Below are 22,185 nucleotides of genomic sequence, written 5' to 3' on the forward strand. Positions count from 1 at the left end.
CTCCGGTAGTGTCCACCGCGTTATGAGAGAGCGGGAACAGAGAGTGCAGCTGTGATAGCACACGCGTCTACTATAATATGGCCTGCAGATGGTTGGTGCCTTGCAACACTGCCGTGGCCGCCTACCGTGGCCCCGGTTTATCGGGCAAAGGAAGGAACATGGGTGGGTTCTAGTCAGTAGAAGTCTGACACTCCCTTCAGCTCAACCCAAAGCGGACGGAAGGAGTCATTTGATTGTTTACCATCCAAAAAAGATTATAGTATTGTTTTCCTTCTCCGTTTGACAGTAGCTCAGAGTAATTAAGAAACTACATGAAAAGTTGATAAGCTAAATAGATTAGCTTTGGGATCCAACGTACACCCTCTTGTTGAAATCCGGTCCGGCCAAGACCTAAAATACCGTAATAGGTTACCGTGCCTAAAAGGCGTAAAAATATTCAATTTATTTATTGATATTCCCTTTAAACTATAAGCTCGAGAGCACGGAGAAGCTCGTGGCTAAGCTATAACCGCATAAGTGAAACGATCACAGGTTAAGCTATGCTTGACGCGGTTGGTCCGTAGATGGGTGACCATCATTGTCATAACGAGTTCCTCCGTGTTTCGGAAGGCACGTAAAATTGTGGGTCCCGGCTGTTATTGCTACATCTTTGACAGTCGTTACAGGTAGTCAGAAGCTTGAAAAGTCTGACAACCAGTCTAACTAAGGGGTATCGTGCTGCCCAGGTGACTGGGTTGAGGAGGTCAGATAGGCAGTCGCTCCTTGTAAAACACGGTACTCAGCTGAAACCGGTTAGACTGGTAGCCGATCCCAACATAGTTGGGAAAAGGCTAGGCCAATGATGATTCCCTTTAAACTATACTAATATTAAAAGCTGAAGAGATTGTTAGTTTAAAGGTGCTAATCTCAGGAACTGCTGGTCCGATTTGAAAACCAGTCTTAGGAAAGTCGATCTTGGATAAAACTAGTTGTAAATATTATTTTTTGTAATAAGATTTTCAGTTTCATATCTGACTCGCAATGGACAGTATTTAAGACAATTATTTTGTTTTTTTTTTTTTAGTTTCTAAGCTAATACTATGTCCAGTGATGTAGACCAAACCTGGGCTCAGACTAACTACATAAAACTCCTCAAAAAACAATATCTAAGTGAGGATAATTCAGATTTAATGATGCAACGGTTTAATCAGCTCATGATTAAGTTCTCCGGTTGGGTCCGAAACTCGTCGAGCGATCCCGATAAATACGCGTGAGTAAACCGTTACATCATTAATAATAATATAAAGAAAACAACAAGTTTTTTAATAAATTCTTTATTGTCATTTTATAAAATTGAGTATTTTAACTGAAAAACGTACATGTTTTTTGGAAGGTGGAGTAATTCAATATTATTTAAAAAAATAATGGTATGGCGAAATCACTACACAATGGGAGCGAGCGGATGGACGATCTATTAATGCTAACCTTGGCTGGTTTCATGTGGCCCAGGACAGAGAATCGTGGAAGGATCTGGGAGAGGCTTTTGCCCAGCAGTGGGACAGAGTGGGATGGAATAAAAATGGTACGGCACCCTTTGTCCACAAGTAAGACTCGCAATAGGCCAGTTTTCCTAATAGCTAATGATTTGAATAGTTCAGAAAAATTATGAATAGATACATTTTTGTTATATGCGTTTGAAATTCTGTGAGTTGAGGAACGAAAGATGATTGTTTACTGTTTCTTATGTGATTGTTTATTGTTGTTTAATTCTTGTTTATGTGTAAATTTTATAATTTGTATACTTTTGTCCCCTTTTTTAGTGTTTAAGTTTCTGTTGTAATTGTATAATCTGACTGCCAAACGATTTGGTGTAAACTGTTATGTTGTGTATGTTATTTGATAAATAAATGCTTAACAATGAATTAGGTATTTGTGTCTTTGGTTAGACTTCCATACATTTGAGGGATTAAAAAAACTTGATAGCTTGTTAAATAAATCTTGTTATAATTATTGTAAATGGCTAACAGACCTAAATGCATTCTCAGAAAATATGAAAATATGTAATAGTTTTTTTGGGTAACGTCCACAAAAGGTTAAAACAGAACCCTATTTATGAGGCTCCAGTGTCTATCCGTCCGTCAGCAGGCTGTATCTCCAAAACTTTACGGTTTTGGAGATACAGCCTAATATACAAATATTTTTAGATTTTTTATATCTGCTAGCACTCTGAAAACGGCTGGTGTATTCTTCAAAGTTATGGGTGACCCTTTTTGCTTGCAAAAGCTTTTCAACCAGAAGTTTCCGAGCTGTCTTGATTCCTCTCAAGTTTCAAATTATGCACTTTATTCTGATGTTTTTTCAATTTATCTTTCTGTATATACTTTTTCCCGCATATTTCACAATCGAACAACCTTGAGAAATGTTTCTGTAGCTTGTGCCTATTCAAAGTACTATTATCAGGATAAGATTTATCACACAAGTCACAAGAGGACTGCCTGTTGTTATGCGACCGCATATGATTCAGAATATTCATGAACAACTTCCCACAAACCGAACATTTAGTTTTTACATTTGTATCCTTTTTCTCATTATTATGTACCCTTCTTTTATGACGAGAAACTACACTTTTCTCTGAGAAAAATTCATTGCAGATATCACAAGGGTACTTTAGACCCGCATGATTTCTCTTATGGCGATTTAAAGATTTTTGCGAAGACATAACATTATTGCAAACATCGCAAGGGTAATACCTACTGTGGCTCTGTTTTAAATGCATTGTTAAGCTCGCTTGACTTTCAAATGTCAAAGGACATTTCGAGCATTTGAATACATTATCATGTTTCAATCTATGGATTTTCAAAGAGGTACAAGTTGAATATTTTTTGTCGCACTTATCACAAAAGAATCTCTTCGATCCCGTACCGTGCTTAAATTGATGGTCTTTCAAATGCTTTTTCGCTTTGAACGTTTTTCCGCACGTATTACAAACGAACGGCCTCAATTTCAAATGAACAGAGCGAACGTGGCTTCTCAAATTCGATGAATCGTTGAAAGACCACCCGCATAAGTCGCAGAGTTTTTTTTTATTCAAACCGAGATGGAATAAAATATGTTTTCTTAAAACAGTTCTTCCTAAAAAAGTTTTATTGCAATAATCGCAGGTGAAAACCTTTTCCCTCGTGTGTGTATTAATATGATGCTTCAAGGCATGTTTGGTGGGATAAGTTTTATCACAAGTGTTACATTTAAATGACCTATTACCGTGTAGCTTCACATGACACTTGTATGAATTTACATTTTTTAGTATTTTCTTGCATATTTTGCATTCTAGAGTGTCATGGTTCGTGAATAGGTGTTGATGTATTTGTTTTTCTGTGTAATTCCCGCCACAGTCCCTGCACGAGTATTTTAAGCCGTTCTCGGACTCTGTTTCTATGATGCATGACGTGTCGATTTCATATTCTTGTGATTCTGCAATAAAAAAAAATAAGTAAATAAATAAAAAACAAAATAAAGTAAATAAGTAAAACTTTCATACAACGCCATCTAGTCTCAAACTAAGCTGAGCTTGTACTATGAGTACTAGACAAATACATACATATTATTATAGATAAATTACACCCAGACTCAGATCAAATGATCGTGCTCATCACACAAACATTTGTCCTGGGTGGGAATCGAACCCACGACCTCCAGTATAGCAGTCAGGGCCACTAACCGCTAGACCAACAGGCCAGTCAAAACATGTAAATATTAATTTTAAAACTGGATCCATATATGAAAAAAAAGGGGAAATTTTCTCATCCGTGGTATATAACTTATGTATAAGAACCAGGGACCGGCCGGATACTCATTGAAAGGGTTTTTGAAGGGGTTTTTTTAAGCGCTTCAAGAAAAAACCCTATGACATATGTTACACCTTCGAACGGATTACTGTAACCCTGTTCCGAACAGGTTACCCTTTCACTACCCTGTAACACTGTAACAGGGTAACCCACTCCAACCTAAGACAGTGTAATATGCACTCTTTATCATAGACATTAGTTTAAAACTAGTATAACCACGAGCACACGTGACATCTTACCGCCCAGCGGCGCCATTGTTGCATTTACCGAGCAACTTGTAAACATGGAATAAAAATCATTGTGGATATGATCTTACAGTTTAATTTTGCTTGTCGCACATTTCAAACGTTGTGATATATATTTTTCGTGTCTATACTTGTAGACCAGGGTCGATAATTTTTGAAACCAAAAAAAATAATAGTAGGATGAAACCTATTAGAAAAGGAGGGGAATATTATAAAAATGAAAGGAAAAATAATTTACGGGCGATCTGAGGTCGGGAAGGGGGTGGGAGTGACGTTTGAAGAGTAAAAAACGGATTTTCTCGATTTCCGGCAAAACTAAAATTCGTATCGAAAAAAGTCAAATGGCAAAGTTGTAGGAAATAAAAAGATCTAAAACTTTTGTGTTTACATTTTTTTCACATAACCTCAAAATTTATGTGAAAAATCCAAAAAACCAAGATTGTGATTTTTTATTTTTATCTTTTAAAAAATTTATTTTTGTAACGAAATTTGGTGAAAACTTACTTTTTTGTGTCCCAAATACGTTGTAATTTATTTGATTAAAAATATTTATTTTTTCACCTTATTTTGAATTAATATAAAAAAACACTCTAATTTTCAATCGAAAATTCACCCGTCAAATCTTCTCAGAAAATGCAAAACATGAAAAAAAACTTGTATTCGATTTTTTTTTCATTATTATAAATAATTTCATCTCAAAAGTTTGATCTCATTTTGTGTTCAATAGACCAATAATGAGGAAGGTTTAAGGCTAGGTATATAAAATTACGCTGCAACTAATAGGAGCGAAGATTTAATGGAAAATGTGGCAAATACGGGGAAAAATTTTAATCTTCGAGGGCATTCGTTCAAATATTCCTAACTTATATCTTCTAACCACGCGGACGAAGTCGCGGGCAACAGCTAGTTACCTATATGGCTGGTTTTCTTATCATGCTGACATGACGCGACGTTTCGCGCGTAGGTAGTTTGTCCGAGAGTCGCGAGTCACGGCGCGACGCGTCGGCGATAGAAGAAAATCAGTTGTAGTCTTAGTAAAGCAATGAGGGGCCGCTAGGGTGCAAGTATGCAGCTCAAGTTTAGTGGGTAATTCAGGGTAACACGAATAAAAGCCTTTCGTGAAGGTAACCACTTCAAAGGGTTAAGTTATTGAAGGGGTTAACCATTTCGCTGGGTTTCGAGGATGTAACTCGAACAAAAGGTAACACTGCGATATGAGTTACCCCGTGTACGGGTTACCCTGTCAAACGGCTTAACTCTAAAGTGGGGTTGTCCGGTCCCTGAATTAAGAACTAAGAAGAAATGCCAAGCATTTAACTCCAGCACTAACTAATTTTAATTATTTTATTATTCCTTATATCGCAACAGTGTCACAAACATTCAAGTCACATGCACAAAGACACCCAGACTCAGGACAAGTATTCGTGGATTAACAAAAACGCTTATCGTACGCGGGGATCGAACTCACGATAAAATTTGCGCTGTTGGTTTCGTTTGGTTAGCTTAACCACTCGGTTAGCAAAACGACTGGAACGATTTTGATAAAAATTAAATGGACATTCAAAAACGTGAGTTTTTAGATTTTTTAAATCTATTAATTATCACAGTTATAAATGATATATGTATGTATTTTAACAAGTGTAACTTACTATTTTCATTTTTCTTCACTACCGTGTTGTCTTGAGTTTCTTTGATAGTATTTTCCTGGTTTTCTAAATCAGCTGTCTGTTCATCTGTGTCATCTAAAATAAAGATATTTTTATTTAATACTCAGAAAGAGGTGTGAAACGAATAATATTTGGAATAGGGGGTAATTAACAAAAAATATGTTTAGTCCGATAGACTGATTTTCAAAAAATATTGTACACATTATTTTATCTCGTAAATAAAAAAATAACGGGGATACAGTGATTTAAAATCTCGTGTGACGTCACTTACCAGTACGCTTTTTGCTAGCAAGTGATGTCACTAGCCCCCACTACCATACATTTCATCATCTTAAGTGCTTTTTATTATTAATCTATATACTAATATATATAGCTGAAGAGTTTGTTTGTTTGAACGCGCTAATCTCAGGAACTACTGGTTCATATTGAAAAAATATTTTTGTGTTGATTAGACCATTCATCGAGGAAGGCTTTAGGCTATAAACCATCACGCTGCGACTAATAAGAGCGAAGATACAATGGAAAATGTGAAAAAAAACAGGGCAGGTATAAATCATAACTTATATCTTCTAACCACCGGGACGAAGTCGCGGGCAACAGCTAGTGATATGATAAAATGAAAAATACGTATTCTATATTTTTGGGAATACTGTCACATGGACTACATGGATTATTTTACTTAAAAATAATATTAATGACAAAAAACATATAGAAAAAAACTAAAAATCCAGATAGGACTAGAACTTGCGACTCTTAGCTAGACGTGCCAGTTGCTTTATTATACGAAGGCAACTGTACCGACCCATTTTCCCACGTTTTTATACTCTCACTTTTCTTGTCTGTTTGTCGTTCCGGTTGGATTTTGCAACTCAATTTTGAGGCACTTCCCGATAAGCTAACAGGCTGAAATTTTCAGGGTAACTTCAACTCGATGACAATGCAATTCACAACTATAAAAAAGGCTGGACCGATTTTTATAGGATTTTAATGGAGTGAAATTTATAAACATGGGTTTTTAGAAATTGAAATGAAATATGATATGAAATGAAATGAAATTATTTTATTCTGCAAATAGGATATTTTTTGAGAACGACATTTCCTAGCTGACTACCCTAAGAAGAAATGTCGAAACAAACTCAGGGGTCGCAGTCTCTTTTAAATTCCAGACAATTTTCAAATTCGAGTGTATAAACTAATGCAGAGATTTTTTTAATCTATTTTTTATCTCTTTCCTTACGAAACTCTAATTTATAGAATATCTTACCGGAAGCTTCTGGCATATCCACTTCTAAATAATAGTCGACATCCTCTTTTGGTTCTGAAAAAGATGAAAGTAAAGTTTCTTAACATCCCTTTAACGCTTTGACTTTATAATGTTTTCTGAAAGGTGTGGAAACAGAACAGACTGCTTGTGTTATAAAGTACCTATGTATGAAAATCAAAATATATTTGTTTAGCGTAGAATTACTGACAAAATATTAACCTTAATTTTGAGACATTTCACTACATAAACAAAATTCAATTTCAGGCAGTTACCTAGTTATTATTGCATGTTAAAAAATAATTGAAAGGGCAAAACTCTTCTATTTTCTTCCCAATATTTTTTTTTAAGTCTTTCATCATTTTACACGACGATCTCCGTGGTCGAGTGGCGTACGCACCGGTTTCAAGGTGTCGCTAGCTCTGAGGTCCCGGGTTCGATCCCCGGTCGGGTCAAAGTAAAAAATTCACATTTCTACATTGTCTTTGGTCTGAGTATTTGTGGTACCTTCGTTGTATCTGAATTCCATAACACAAGTGCTTTAGCAACTTACTTTGGGTTCACAACAATGTATGTGATGTTGTCCGCATTTTTTTTTCACTACAATAAAACCCCGGACAGAGTTTTTAATTCCTACCTACCTACATGTTGTACTAGTTTTAGTTGGAGGGCTCGCCTGCTACAAATCAAAAATGCCCCGGGACCATAAAATATATCCTGGGACAACTCACACACGGTCATCTGATCCCAAGCTAAGCAGAGCTTGTGTTATGGTAACCAGACAACTGATAAACTTACTTATATATTTCTAAATACATACATATTAAAGATAAATTACACCCAGACACCACAAAAAATGATCATGTTAATCACACAACATTTGTCCTGGGCGGGAATCGAACCTACGACCTCCGGTATAGCAGTCAGGGTCACTAACCACTAGACCAACTGGCCCGTCATGAAACATAAAACATAAAATCGGAATAAAAACTATGCTGTGTTTTACGTGTAGTACTATTTAAAAGGCATTAGTGTGTGCCTGAATTCAAATCTGCAATCTTTGAGGCAAAAGGTAAACCACTGTGCTATCGCAGCTACGATTACATTTCAAATCTTACCTTCTTTAAAATCTAACGTATTCTCATTGTAATTTTCCATTTGTGTGTCATCTGAAATAATGAAACGGTGATAAATAAAATGTGATATCGTGGAGATGATTCATATTTAAATAAAGGAGGTCACCACGCCAAACCCACTGAACGCGACGTGTCGCGGTTTCGATCTCCGCGTAAGACAAGCATTTGTGTGATCTACGAATGCTTGTTCTGAGTCTGGGTGTCTTTGTGCATGTGACTCGAATGTTTGTGAAACCCCCCTGCGACACAAGGATTAAATTCCTTAGCGGGGAGTTATTTTTATAAAAAGAAATAATGGAACAGCCATGTCCCGCGTCCGAAATTATTGGGACAATCCCGGATTAACATAGTATAGACTGTCATCTTAAACTGTCAGAAAATGGGTAATATTTCTGTAGCTATAACTTTCGTCCAGAGAGCGAAGCAGCGGGAAAAAGCTAGTATTGATGATGATGATGATGGCGGTGGTGGTGAAGATTTTGATGATGATGGTGATGATGAGGACGATGATGAAATCCTGTTATCCCTCGTCAGGGACATAGGACTCGCAGATTTTTCCTTTCTTTTCGTTCCTGAGCGGCAAGTTCGATGCCTTTCCAGCCTAGACCAGTTGAGGCAGCCTTCTCAACTGAACGCCTCCAAGTGGTCCTATTAAAAGCTAGTGTTAATTATACTTATTAATCTTACCATTATTATCTGTTTCTTGAATGCTTGGTTCCGATTTTATTTCGACTTTACATTCCTGATTCAGAAACTGTTCATCTGAAAATAAAAGTAATATTTTAATGGAATTATTTATTGCTGTTTATTTAATCCATACTAATATATAAAGCTGAAGAGTTTGTTTGTTTGAACGCGCTTATCTCAAGAACTACTGGTTCAAATTGACAAAATGTGGAAATAATTATTAATCTTCGAGGGCTTCCGTTCAAAAATTCTTAACTTATATCTTTTAACTACGCGGTCGAAGTCGCGGGCAAAAACTAGTTATTATATACTTGTAAATTGCTATAGTAACTATCCCACTACTGGTTAAACACCGATGAATATGATAAATAAATCGTTTTTTTTTCATACAACGCCATCTAGTCTCAAACTAAGCAAAGCTTGTATTATGAGTACTAGACAACTGATGAAAATACTTATGTACTTCTAAATACAAACATATTATAGATAAATTACACGCACACACAGAAAAAATGATCGTGCTCATCACACAAACATCCTGGGTGGGAATCGAACCGACGACCTCTGGTATAGCAGTTAGGGCCAGTAACCACCAGACCAACAGGCCATCTCTCATGGCACTAATATTATCAAATTTATTATTTATTTATATAGGTTTACCAACAGCTTCTGTGTACAGTAATGCTTATGTATATTGATAATTATGTCTAAGACTTACACTGTCCCCAATTACTGGTTAACCAGCATTCACAAAAGAAGTGATAAGTGCAAATTTACAGCTTATCAAGATTTCCTAACCAATTTTTTCTTTGTTTGAGGAGCAACAAAGAAATTTATTTATTATTAACTAGCTAGCGTGTTTCCAAGACAACTCTTAAAAAGTCCGGGATAAAAACTATCCTATGTTCTTTCTCAAGGTCAACTCTATCTCTGTACCAAATTTCATTAAAATCGGTTCAGTGGTTTAGACGTGAAAGCGTAACAGACAGACAGACCGACAGAGTTACTTTCGCATTTATAATGTTATATATATATATATATATATATATGACGGCGCGCGGATTAATTGAGAATACTTTGTTTATTTAGACGATTTTAATTGATTGTGGAAATGTGTATTAAGATAGTCCATAATTATTATTATAATGAGTAAGTGGTAAATTATAAAAGGGAGCGGGTTACCCCGAATAGAGTAGTAGGTGGCGCTAGGTGCGACGACGTTCGTTTTGCTTGTCAAGACAGTTGTCATAAAAATAGCGAGCACGTACTAACCTATTGGCTCCAAATAATATTCCATCTCAACCGTTCTATTGTATTCTACTCCATAATGTTATAAGTTCACATTATACAATCTACAAGATAACATTGACGCTTTTATTTCGAACATCCCGTCGCTCATACGCCCAAGATGGAGGCCAACCTAGACTGTTCGGAAAATGTTCCTGACGCTCCCACATCAGAAGTGGGATTACCAGCGACGCATCGTAAAAGATAAATACAGGTCAGCATGAAAATATATCCTCAGAAAATTATTGCGATTGTTGGAAATATCTTTTTGCAATGCAACTACGAAATACATTTGGTGAAGATAATATAGACCGTTTCCTGGAATAGCATGCCTGAATTGAAGACGTGTTTTGGCAACATTTGATCAATTGAAAAACCCCAGCTGCAAATTTATGGCGATTACTCAATAGAAGTCGATGATTGATATGAGTTATGAGCACCTGAATCGCACGGATGAAGTTCTTGTCAGTGGAGAAGACTGCTATTGCTTTTACATTGGCGCACGCAGCGATGATAGAACCACGATTGTACAGAATTGCATTTACCACAGATATTAAAAGTCGCAGTAGACTGCAACAAGAACTCGTCGCGCTTACTTTTAGAAAACAAAGCCTACTATGTATGAGTATACCATTTCGCCGATAGTGGCAATGAAGTCACGAGTAGAAGACGTTCCAAAGGCCTATAGTTGTGGCAAGCAGGATTACGTATCGAATGAGTGCCGCAACCATATAAAGAAAACAATCAAGTTCCTGTATAAGCTTCTAGAAGACAGAAGTGAGGTTGTTCTGAAATCGGTATCGACGATAAAGCAGTTTGTACGAGAAAAAGCAGGTTGACAGATCAAGCATTTGGAAGAAAGAGGATTGATTTGGTTTGAAATCTAGATTTGAAAATGAAAATTGGCCAACTATATACTACGTTGCTGTCTTACAATGCGTACTAAATTGAAATTCGGCAAGACGTTTAAAGGTTTGATGGTTATTGTACTAAGTTAATAAAGAAAAGCGACGCACGTAAGTGAATTTGTCTTTGCTAAATGGAATGTAGCATCATCACTTCGAGTCAATTGTATGTGGTCAAGTCAGTTGTATGTCTTGTGTTTGAAAAAAAGAAGTGAGTAAGTATAACGATTGTAGCCATTAGGCGAGGTATCGGAAGTTTAAGCAAAATGTCTTGAGTTTGATTTTTGTATGGTGCCAATATTGACAACTAATTATTGCTCTTATTACAGCTAGTCGTCTTATAATGTCGATTCAAAGAGACAGTTATTTGCGGAGGAGGAGCGACCTATGTCGACCGCTATGTCTGTACCTTAAAGTCATCGAGGGAAACTGGTGCAAAGTGCGGAGAGTGATCTGATCGTGTTGCGCTGTGTGAGCTCCAGCGAGTATCGAGTTAATTTGAACTGGGTGCTTATGGTCAAGCTTTCCTTAGGATCACTAACACAACGGTGGGTCGATTACAATTTATTTTTGATAAGGAGCGGCATATTTATCAGTATGAGTTGATGGCAGTTTCGTTAAGAAGTTGGTTATTTAAGATTTTAAAGTTATTGATTTACAAAAGGGGCTATGTATAGGACAAATAAAGTGTCAAATTGAAAGAACCAAGTTTAATGTTATTTTGATCAAGGTTTGAGAAAGTGAGGTTCTCTAGTAGTGGGTGTTGTGTTTGTAACCGGATGGAAGTTACGTGTGGTAGTGACTGGATAGAGGTTACCCGTTGTGATCGTTACCTAAGGAGGTTGCATGATCATGCCCGGAGGGAGGTCATTTTGGTTTGATGCTTATGATTGGATTAAAGTTATAAGTGTGATGATGAACATTTCCCAGGGTTAATCAAAGTTAAGCACTGATATGTTATAATAAGTTTCTTATTGTTTGAATGATAATAGGTGTTATTGCACATGTCATTGGCAGTTATGCGTTCTGAGTATAAGGCTGTTAACACTGTTGTTACCACTAGTAAAGATTTTATCCAAAGTGCCTATATCTTTAGTCCGAAAACTAAGTACCGTTCCAAATAAAGAACGAGGTCGAGAATGGTGATAGTATAGAATTTTAGGTCAATGGTCGGGATCGAAGCAGAGACCGTGTTAACTATGGCAGAGGTGGCGACTGAAGAGACTATGGTGACTCTGGCTGAGATTGGGTCTTGGAGAGGCCATGGAGTCGGGTGGACTCAGTATTCACATGGAATGCGTGCGGACTTTGTATGACTCAGATTCCTGCTTTGAGATTCGTGATTAGTTCCAGTAGTGAGTTGCTGGTGGCAACTGTAAGATTGTAGAGTTACTTGGTAGCTCTGACTTAATGAAAGGTTTCTGGTAAAGAAGATACAGATGTTAAGATAAAGTCAACTATTATAATCATGATAACGAATGACCGAGTGGTGAGTACTGCTGTGTTGTTCTTTGATGCATAATGATCTTTAATAAAGCAGACTTTAGCTGACAAGTTTCCAGGCTAACGTAATACAATGCTGTGCAATACGTAGCGATATTTTGGGTTGAGTCAACGCGGCCGTGGCCGTGCGGACTTAAATGACTTTGTCCTAAAAATTAGGATTTCATATTTTTCATAAGTAAACATAAAGAAATATTCTTGGTTGAAAACAAATGTTGAATTTTGAGCTACGAGGTTTCCGTTGGTCAAATAAGACCCAATCCACGTAAGTGTGGAGCCTGAATTTGGAACTTAACTGAGTGAATTTTTGTTCTTGGTTTCTTGTACTTTTGATAATTTGTCCCTGGGATACTTCATGAGTAGAATGTGCCGATGACGGCGCGGGTAAGTGAGTCCTACTTGTGTGGTTAGAGGAGATCACTACTTAGCAGTTGATTCAATTTATCAGTTGGACTGTGTGGCACCGATTGGACTGTGTGTTGGCCTGTGTGGCAAATAGCCTGTGTGGCAAATGGCCTGTGTGGCAAATAGCCTGTGTGGCAAATAGCCTGTGTGGCAAATAGCCTGTGTGGCAAGCCTGTGTGGCAAGTAGCCTGTGTGGCGAGCCTGTGTGGCAAGTAGCCTGTGTGGCAAGCCTGTGTGGCAAGCCTGTGTGGCAAGTAGCCTGTGTGGCGAGCCTGTGTGGCAAGTAGCCTGTGTGGCAAGCCTGTGTGGCAAGTAGCCTGTGTGGCCAGCCTGTGTGGCCAGCCTGTGTGGCCAGCCTGTGTGGCAACGATTAGCCTGTGTGGCGACGATTAGCCTGTGTGGCGACAACTATCCTGTGTGGCACAAACTAGCCTGGGTGGCGAACCTGGTTGGCATTCAAGGGCCTATGTGGCATTGGTGATCCGGTGTGTTTAATATTTGCTAATCTATAGCTATAGCTGTAGTTGGAGTATAGTTCGGAGATGGATTTTATAATTTTTAAGATAGATTTGTGGAAAATGTGTCTTATGAGAAATGATAAGTGATCAGCAGTCACCCAATTGGTCAGGAAGGCCAAGACGAGAGTGTAGTGTATCATTTTATCTAATGTTTGCAGACAACAACGATGCACATGAGACACACGAGGACGTGTGACGACGCAGGACGGCCGTGACGGCGCGCGGATTAATTGAGAATACTTTGTTTATTTAGACGATTTTAATTGATTGTGGAAATGTGTATTAAGATAGTCCATAATTATTATTATAATGAGTAAGTGGTAAATTATAAAAGGGAGCGGGTTACCCCGAATAGAGTAGTAGGTGGCGCTAGGTGCGACGACGTTCGTTTTGCTTGTCAAGACAGTTGTCATAAAAATAGCGAGCACGTACTAACCTATTGGCTCCAAATAATATTCCATCTCAACCGTCCTATTGTATTCTACTCCATAATGTTATAAGTTCACATTATACAATCTACAAGATAACATTGACGCTTTTATTTCGAACATCCCGTCGCTCATACGCCCAAGATGGAGGCCAACCTAGACTGCTCGGAAAATGTTCCTGACGCTCCCACATATATATATATATATAATATATATAATATATAATATATATATATATATATATATATATATATATATATATATATATATATATATATATATATATATATATATATTAGTAAGGTTTTAATACTTCTCATAAATATGCACAATGGAGGACTTAATGGCAGAGGCATTCTCTATCAGACTCTATCAGATGAAAAATTCACCAAAGCATTTTGAAACAGCAGTATTATTATATTTATTCAGTGCCGGCGTTAGGGGGGGGTCATGATGGGGCGATGACCCAGGGCGACAAATTCAGAGGGGCGCCAAGGTCTGAAGTTGGAGTCTCTTGCCTCTCCTGGCGCAAACCCTCAGAACTGTGCTCTACGCTAGAGGTGGAATACTTCCACCGCCAAACTTAACGCTAAAGGAAAGATGAAATTCTTAATACAATTTTACTTGGGATCAGTAAAAAAACTAACACTTGATATTGCTTCCCTCAAGTGGGCGCCACAATATTTTCGCCCGTGGTGTCAGTGGCCTTTACGCCGGCACTGTATTTATTGTAGTAAAAAAAGTTATTCCGAATTATATTATTATAAGCCTTAGTTATGCCAAGTGTGCTACCTTACCAATGACTGCACATATACCCGAGTGGTTGAGGTTTTCTTCATTAATATTTCATTAATACACGAACTGTACACTAACGATATAATATTATCAGCTCTGATTCAACAAACTTAACTATAAACATTAAAAAATACAAACAAAAAACGTGACTTTTCACCGCGCCCTATTGAGATGCGCAAGCGCATCGTAAATAGTCAATTTAATACACGAACGGTAACGAACATCTACATTTTAAAAATAATCTTTCTCTCGATACAACTGAAATTTATATCGATTATAAGAGACGTCTATTAGCCGTTCCTCCTGTAAATCTCGATCGTATTATCAATAATAATCAAACTACGACAAACCCAATATGCGCATTGTGTCGCGGTTTCGATCCCCGCGTAGGACAAGCATTTGTGTGATCCACGCAAGCTCGTTCTGAGTTAAGGTGTCTTTGTGCACGTGATTTCTATATTTGTGAAACCCCACGCAACACAAGAATTTATTTCCTCAGTGTGGGAGAAGAGGAACCCGGACGGGTCAATGTAAAAATTCAAATTTCTACATTGTCCCCGGTCTGGGTGTTTGTGGTACCTTCGTTGTATCTGAATTCCATAACACAAGTGCTTTAGCAACTTACTTTGGGTTCAGAACAATGTATGTGCTGTTGTCCGCATGTATTATTTATTTAATTCGTTTTATTTTTCTTTAAATGTGACCATACTCACTTTTACAATATTCCATAAATTTCTCTTCGCATAGTGCAACCTGTTTCTTAAAGTTTGTGGCCGCTCGTAGCTTGGTTATGCATTTTTCACATATAGTGTAACTAGCTTCTAGAGGTGGTATATATATCTGAAACATACACAATTAGGTTATTTCAATAATCTTTACTTTATTATTTTCATATCCTAAATATGAACTGCTACAAATCTGAGAATTTGTGAGATTAAAATCTATACTAATATATAAAGCTGAAGAGTTTGTGTGTGTTTTTTGAACGCGCTAATCTCAGGAACTACTGGTCCAAATTGAACAATTATTTTTGCGTTGAATAGATCATTCATCGAGGAAGGCTTTAGGCCTAGAGGTGCGGAATGGAGAAGCGTTTAAATATTTTTATTACATGTGTTTTACAGGATGTCGCACAATCGGTACATGTGCACATGTGATATCGATTTTATGGTATTTGTGTTGGGCCCGGCATCAAGATGGTTTTACACCGCCTGCGGCTCATCTCAGTCATGTCATACTAGACAACAGTCTTCTATAAATGCGAATAATAGTAAAGAAATAGGTTTTGTATAAAAATATTTGTTATTTATTTTTGTAAATCTCCCAAACTTTTCGGCATCATAGCTATCCGTAATTATATCTGTTACTTATTAACTACTATCAAACGTTGATGGCGTCAGTGTTGAGTAGGTAGACCAACTCCCATATATTTTTGCCCATTCTCCTTTGAACTTTCTAGGTCATCTGCCCTAAATGTGCCCTACAGGGTCCGTAGTGTACTATACTTATATTATGTAACACCTGTTGAACATGTGGAGTACAATAAAAATATTGAGTATTGAGTATTATAACTGGTTTAGAATTTCGATTAGTGATATAATGACCATTTTTGAAAAATATTTAAAAAAATCCTTTTACATATGTTTAATTAATTTGGAGTAAATATGTATCTCATGAGTCTCAATATATGAGCCAACATTGATATGTTTATTTGAAGTTCTTGAGTTATGTGATGGTTAAAAGTGGATCTAAATGGTTAATATTTGAAGTTCTTGAGTTATGAGAGGGTTAAAAATGGCTCTAAATGGTTAATGTAATATTCACACACGGTGCTGCTTGCTATCTATCACTTGAACTTGCCTCAACACACTACCACATGTCTAGATCAGACCAAACTTAAATCAAATAGGGATTTTGTGTTATCAGCATAGTTAGAAATTTAACGTATATCCAAATCAGGACAGGATCCAGAAATTCTCTAGTACTCGACTTGATCTCAATTGTATAGTAACCAAACTTGGTTCCATTGTGCATTGATAAGCCTACAGTGTCTAGCACGTCTTAAAATAATATTATGATGGTTGTGGAAGCGGGACAGCGCTATAGACGATGTAGAGCCCCATCTCTCTCCCACACTCGGTACAATATTACTTTAAGATGTATTGATGGCTAGGTCTTAACCATCATTTTGAGCACTACTTACTACTACAAGGATTTATTCAAAATATTTACAAGAAAAATACATACCGTTATACCTAAAGTATCTCTTAACATAGTTTCATATGTTTCCTCGGCATTTCTTTTCTTAACGAGACTTTCGAGACTCTTAAAGCTCCCGTCTGAATGGCAACAACGACACAGCGTATTTAAATTTAATATTCCTAGGTCAGCCATTATTTTATTAATAAAAAAAAAATCAATATTCCGAACAGAGAATATATTTTGACAAATGCGTAATGTGAAATTGTAAATATTGGAGAATTGACAGGAAAACAATTGTGACTAGGGATGTGCGTAGTGAACATATGTGGCAATCGACTATAACGATGACGACTATTAAATCTATTTAACAATGGACATTGATTTAATGTATTGTCAATAGCCGTCACCAAAATAGCGACCTGTGCTTTGTTTTTTTATTTTAAGGGGATAGTGTTTACGTAACTTGGCTTATAATTATAGTATTTAACGGACGACACCATATTAAGACAATAATTATTAGTATTAACTTTTATTTCTTCTTATCCACTTAATATAACAATGGATGGAATTAGCAAAACTCTAACCTTTATTTCCTGCTTTTCTGATGATAACGCAGATTTTCATTGCAGTGTCCATATAATCAAATTATAAAGTGAAGATGAAAATTGAAATTTACAAGATCGACTACTCTGAAATCGATAAAGAACACAGAATCGATTAATTCATCAATTCACATCACTAAATACTACTGACATTAGTCAAAACGGTGTTGCTATTTAACATAGAGCAACAGAATTTATAAAAAAATCAGGGTTTATTTATTCTAGCCCTTATGATTTCGATTGAAAATGGCCATAGCAGAGCGTTGTTACAAATGAGTATTTAGATCAAAGCGATTTTTTTTAAGCCTCTGCAACCGATCAGCATTTTTCTCATCAAACGAAGCTTAAAACACTATTTATTAAGTCAATTAATATTCTATTTTAGTGCGCTTTCATAGGAGTATATTTGAAGACATAAGTCTATCCTTACCAACTTAAACACGCACAACTTTTAAACGACTCAACCGACTTCTACAAAACAAGTCTTGGAACACTCGTACATAATTCACCTTTTAATTTTGATTAGATTGAGCGATTTTAATTAGGTTTGTAATACAAAACAAACCTAATTAAAATCGCAAGGGTCTAAATGCCACAGAGATTGACGGCAAACTTACAACACCTTGTTGCATCGGGGGTACAAAAATAAAACAATAATTCTTAAAATTTCTTTTTAATATAATTCATCTATTCGCAAAAGCGATGTACATACACTTGCTATATGGACTTTGATATATTTATAATTATATTTGTATCAATTAAATTACAGTAAAACATAAAACATTGTTATAACTGGGTTTACAACATTGAGAAAAATAAGTTATGTGAAAGCATTTCTCTAGAAACTAATTTACAAAATGTACTTTAACGCGTTTAATTTATTTTCAGTCGAATTATTTTATTTTAAAATTAAATTAAATTGATACTAAACTATTTAGGGATGCAGAAGATGTTAGTAGTCAATATTCAAATCATCTTTACGCGCGGCGCCATCTGTTGGTAACTCTTGTAACTATACAGTGACGTTGTGTACTAACACAGCTTTCATTTGTGTGTCACTGTCACACACATTAAAGCTTCCATAATAAACAGTCGCTGTCAATCGCACGCACACATAGCGCCGCGAGCACAGATGAATATCTGTACATATTTTTATGGATTTTTTATACAGAGGAAATCTTTAAATGGAGGTTAAATTTAAATCAATTAAATCTATATGACATAAAAATTATATTAAATACATAACGAGAGGGTAAAATACTAAACCCAAGATAACATTGAAAGAAAACTTCGGCAAATATTTGATAACGGTTTACTCTGGCGTATTTATCGGGATCGCCCGACTAGTTTCTGACGCAACCGTAGTCCTTATAGGCTGACGCGGCAGTGAGAGAGTGAGGTCGTAACTATTTGGGCCATTCCGATGGATCATCCTAGCCTTTTCCCAACTATGTTGGGGTCGGCATCCAGTCCAACCGGTTTCAGCTAAGTACCAGTGTTTTACAAGGAGCGACTGCCTATCTGACCTCCTCAACACGGTACCCCTTAGTAAGACTTTCTAGGTTCTGACTACTGGTAACGATTGTCAAAGATGTATGAATAACAGCCGGGTCCCAGAATTTAAAGTGCCTTCCGAAACACGGAGGAACTTGTGACAAAGATGGTCACCTAACTACGGGCCGACCGCGTCAAGCTAAACTGTGATCGATCAATTTATTCAGTTATAGCTTAGCCACTAACTCGATTCCGATAAATACGCGTGAGTAAACCGTTATGTATCGATTATGAATCTCACGAAAGTTATGATAACAATAAAATCGTTGAAAACTTTAAATAACAAGTCTTTTAACGTATCAGATCTTTACTTCACTGTATTTCATTTTTAAGTTTCCTAAACACATATATTTATAGAAAAAAAAACAATCCAAATGCGTGTAGATGTCAACTATACATATACAATTCCCTTGGGGCTGGTGTTGCAAGTCCATATATTTGTAAAACAATAATAACATTGAATTAACTTACAGCTTTTTGAGACGATCTAACGCCCATTTATTCTTCTTATCGTATGGTTGATGTACAACCTGGTGTCAGAGTTTAAACCGCCCGTAGACCTCTGACATAACGCAACACACCATTGTTCTGTAACTACCAACTGATCTGTATAAAGTCGGCATCAAGACCTCAAAATTAAATATGGGATGGTACACATTGCCTTAAGAGAATCCAACTGGTTGGGACAAAATAAATTTGTCCCAGAAATTATGTCAATCGAGAAATTGATAACCGTTTGACATGTTTTTAACCTTGATCTTTATTTAACCATTTCTCTTTATAACGGCAACAGAATTACAATATCTTCCTGTCTTGAGATCAAGCCAGGTGACAACATGAACAGACAGCAGTGCCTCAGCGATAGAGTTACCATAATGCCTTGATACCGACTTTAGCCAGATAAGTAGGTAGCTAGCTGCCAATTATTTATATTGAAAAATAAACAAACATTAATATTTAGATATTCTTTGTTTTTAATGTTTCACAAATCTTTTTTACATCCACACATCTTGTATATCTAATAATATATGTTATAATAAATAAAGGCAATGTGAGTGCGTTGGTGATTCAACATTTATTTTTGGAGCATAGCAACACCTTAAGTAATATTATAGAAGATGTGTAAGAGAGATGCTCTTTGCCATGTATAGCTGTCACGCTCATACAACTAAACAAATCTTATTTATAAATGAGACAAAAAATATGTGGTAATTCAGTGCTAACAAATTGTTTTGTTGCTATTAACAACTAAATATGTTGTGTACAATCATATCAGCCTGGAGTATGAATAAAATCAGAAATTCAATAGTTATAAATGGTAACACTTGAAAAATGTTTGCAGTTTCTAAAATCACCAACGCCCTCTATAATTTTATTTTTTTACAATTATTGTACTTAAGTCTTGGGATTAAAATTGTATATTATTAACAAATAAACAATATTTACATTTAATTTATTATTATTTATATCATCCTAGGTTTAGCAACGGGAGCGACATTTTCCTATATCCGTCGTGTAGTTTTTTTATGCATAATATTGGATACGTTTTTTTTTCTTCTGTACCGCAAACATAAATTGATCAAATTACAATGAATGGAACTTATGCATGACGTCACTTCTCAGTATAAATTTTGGATCATTACGTCACAAGCACACCCCTTATCTTCCAAGCAATTTATCTTTATTATTTTTTATTGTACAGATAAGGCAAAAATACGTGTCTAATATTCATCATCTGACGGAATAAATAGATTTATACATAATACATGTCGTCATTCCTTTTCCATACATTAGCCTACTTTAAAAGGTGGCATTTTGAATTTATATTTATCCACGGTCGATACAAGAAGGGTGTTATTCTTATACCCTATGAATCTGTAGCATAGTATATTTCGACTCCACAATGTATTAAGGAGAGAAGTTATTCAAAACTTCAAGAGTCGACCGCGGTGTATAAATGCTTTTATTATATTTCATTTATTCACATACTCAATTTGTAAAGATACTTAAAAAAAGGTAAACAATCTTGGTGTGCCTTTTATACAAAAACATCCTACTAATATTATAAACGCGAAAGTTTGTATGTCTGGATGTTTGTTACTCTTTCACGCAAAAACTAATGACCGGATTTAGGCAAAACTTGGTACACAAATAATTTACTAGCTGTTGCCCGCGACTTCGTCTCCGTGGGTAGAAGATATAAGTTATGATTTATACCTGCCCCGTTTTTTTCACATTTTCCATTGTATCTTCGCTCCTATTAGACGCAGCGTGATTGTTTATAGCCTAAAGCCTTCCTCGATGAATGGTCTATTCAACACAAAAATATTTTTTTCAATTTGGACCAGTAGTTCCTGAGATTAGCGCGTTTAAACAAACAAACTCTTCAGCTTTATATATTAGTATAGAGTATAGATATAGATTTGTTTTTTTTTTGTTTTTTAAGTCGCGTTTTATTTTCAAACGGTGTTTTATACCCACCAAGATGGTTTACTTTTTAATTACCTTAACGAACTGAATGTAGGTTTGTTTGGACATTATTTCGTATTACCAAAGGCATTTCAATATTGCTTCTAAAAATCTCAACTACAAATATAATTGTATAGAAGAGTTTTAGATCATAAGATATATTCGTTTATTATTACTATGTCGTTGGTATCAAAGTTTAATCGCCAGAGTGCTAACAGACTTGGGACCTTGTCTGTGTCTGTGTCTTCCTCGCGATGTTTCATCATCATCTTAGCCTTTTCCCAACTATGTTGGGGTCGGCTTCCAGTCTAACCGGATTCAGGTAAGTACCTGTGTTTTACAAGGAGCGACTGCCTTTCTGACCTCCTCAACCCAGTTACCTGGGCAACACGATACCCCTTGGTTAAACTGGTTGTCAGACTTTCAAGCTTCTGACTACCTGTAAAGACTGTCAAAGATGTAGGAATAACAGCCGGGACCCACAATTTAACGTGCCTTCCGAAACGCGGAGGAACTCGTTATGACAAAGACGGCCACCCATCTACGGACCAACCGCGTCAAGGGTCGCTTAACCTGTGATCGATTCACTTATGCGGTTATAGCTTAGCCACGAGCTCCTCACGCTTTCTCAATGGATATTTCAAAGCCTGTTCGTGGCTCAAATGACGTTCCAATATGCTATGGTTGATACTATCCA

General features: G+C 36.4%; 1 protein-coding gene across 1 annotated transcript; it reads right to left on the reverse strand.

The window, feature by feature from the left end:
• Positions 1-1,317: 1,317 nt before the first annotated feature.
• Positions 1,318-17,266, reverse strand: LOC113502500 (zinc finger protein 2 homolog). Its single transcript, XM_026884097.1, has 7 exons — positions 16,909-17,266; positions 15,375-15,501; positions 8,821-8,895; positions 8,116-8,166; positions 7,001-7,054; positions 5,719-5,811; positions 1,318-3,450 (listed from the first exon to the last, which is right to left on the reverse strand). The coding sequence occupies exons 1-7, from the start codon at positions 17,053-17,055 to the stop codon at positions 2,267-2,269; spliced, it is 1,731 nt and encodes a 576-aa protein (XP_026739898.1). The 5' UTR covers positions 17,056-17,266; the 3' UTR covers positions 1,318-2,266.
• Positions 17,267-22,185: the final 4,919 nt, after the last annotated feature.

Source organism: Trichoplusia ni, chromosome 17 (assembly GCF_003590095.1).
Source record: "Trichoplusia ni isolate ovarian cell line Hi5 chromosome 17, tn1, whole genome shotgun sequence".
Taxonomy (NCBI): Eukaryota; Metazoa; Arthropoda; class Insecta; order Lepidoptera; family Noctuidae; genus Trichoplusia; species Trichoplusia ni.